At 34.1% G+C, this 1,378-nt stretch overlaps 1 protein-coding gene across 1 annotated transcript in view; it reads left to right on the forward strand.

The window, feature by feature from the left end:
- The window catches only part of RELN (reelin), a 551,032-nt gene that overhangs the window by 458,210 nt on the left and 91,444 nt on the right, over positions 1-1,378 (forward strand). The window contains exons 40-41 of the mRNA XM_004390724.1: positions 205-289; positions 1,137-1,319. Coding sequence (XP_004390781.1) covers positions 205-289; positions 1,137-1,319 — 268 coding nt within the window. The remainder of the gene's footprint in view (positions 1-204; positions 290-1,136; positions 1,320-1,378) is intronic.

The following is a 1,378-nucleotide window of genomic DNA, read 5'->3' on the forward strand; positions in this document are numbered from 1 at the left end:
AGAGGGGGAACAAGAATTGTTCAATTATTCATCTTTAACTGGACAAAATATAATTGGTTTTGCCTCACAATTTTAGATTCTGCTTCTTGATCATTAGTTGCATGCTTCTAGTACTTACCTAACGCAAGTCAGGTGTATAAAATCAAAGGAAAGTAATGTTGCAAATGAAATAAGGTTGCCTTACACATATGTTTTTGTTTTCAGGAAGGACTAAGGATGCTTGTTTCAAGAGATCTAGATTGTACGAATACTATGTATGTCCAGTTCTCACTTAGATTTATAGCAAAAGGTAAGCCATTTCCATGGGTCTGCATTCATCATTTTCCTTCAAGAAAATTCGCTGTGCACAATTCCTCCACTACAAAGAAATGATGAATTTAAGGCCCATAAATTTTGTTATATGGGAGCGCTAACATAAATTTTTGTACTTGAAGGTTCACAAATGTTCTTCTATAATGTAAGTTTATCCTAACATAATAGTAAGACAACTATTGTTTTTATTATGATCTTCATGTTAGCTATAGTAATCATACTAGCTCTATGGTAGTTAAATTTATCACCATGTCCCTGAGTCTTTCCACCACTACTGGCTAGCTGTATGACTTTTAAATTTAAAAAAGTTTAACTTATGGAAATTTTGGATTTCCTTTTATAGATGTGACCCCCCCCCAAAAAAGCCTACTCTTTGGCATTCTGATCTTCCATATTAATTGAATAGTTCTCTTGAAAAAAGTAATACCATGTGGGACATAATAAATTATCAAGTAGTTATTTTTTTGTTTGTTTATATCCAAGATTTAAATGTTTGGCCTTTTATAAAATCGTAATGTCTATAGAATAAAAAATTTTTGAGGTAATATTTTCTAAATGAAATAGAGAAGGGAGGTACATGTGCCTATCTGAGAGAGAGCAGTATTCTTGTGTGAGAATCCAAGATTTGGTGTGTGTTTTGAGATATGTTCATGCAGAAAGCCCAGTCCGTCAACATTTTAAGTTGCCTCTCAAGGAACTTTGTGCTATAAAGCCTCTATGTAAATACAAGTTGGCTTAGGCACTGATGCCAAAATAGGCTAAGAACATACCATTTCCTCATTCTTATAATAATACATTTTATGCCTGTGTTATCTTCTTTCTAGGTACCCCGGAGAGGTCTCATTCTATTTTATTGCAATTCTCCATCAATGGAGGAATCACTTGGCACCTGATGGATGAATTTTACTTCCCTCAAACGACCAATATACTTTTCATTAATGTTCCCTTGCCATACACTGCCCAAACCAACGCTACAAGATTCAGGCTCTGGCAACCTTATAATAATGGTAAAAATGCATATGCTCTCCTATAATCAAAAACTGACTGTGACATGTTAGCTTGTTTG

The sequence above is a fragment of the Trichechus manatus genome, unplaced genomic scaffold, assembly GCF_000243295.1.
Source record: "Trichechus manatus latirostris isolate Lorelei unplaced genomic scaffold, TriManLat1.0 scaffold00326, whole genome shotgun sequence".
Taxonomy (NCBI): Eukaryota; Metazoa; Chordata; class Mammalia; order Sirenia; family Trichechidae; genus Trichechus; species Trichechus manatus.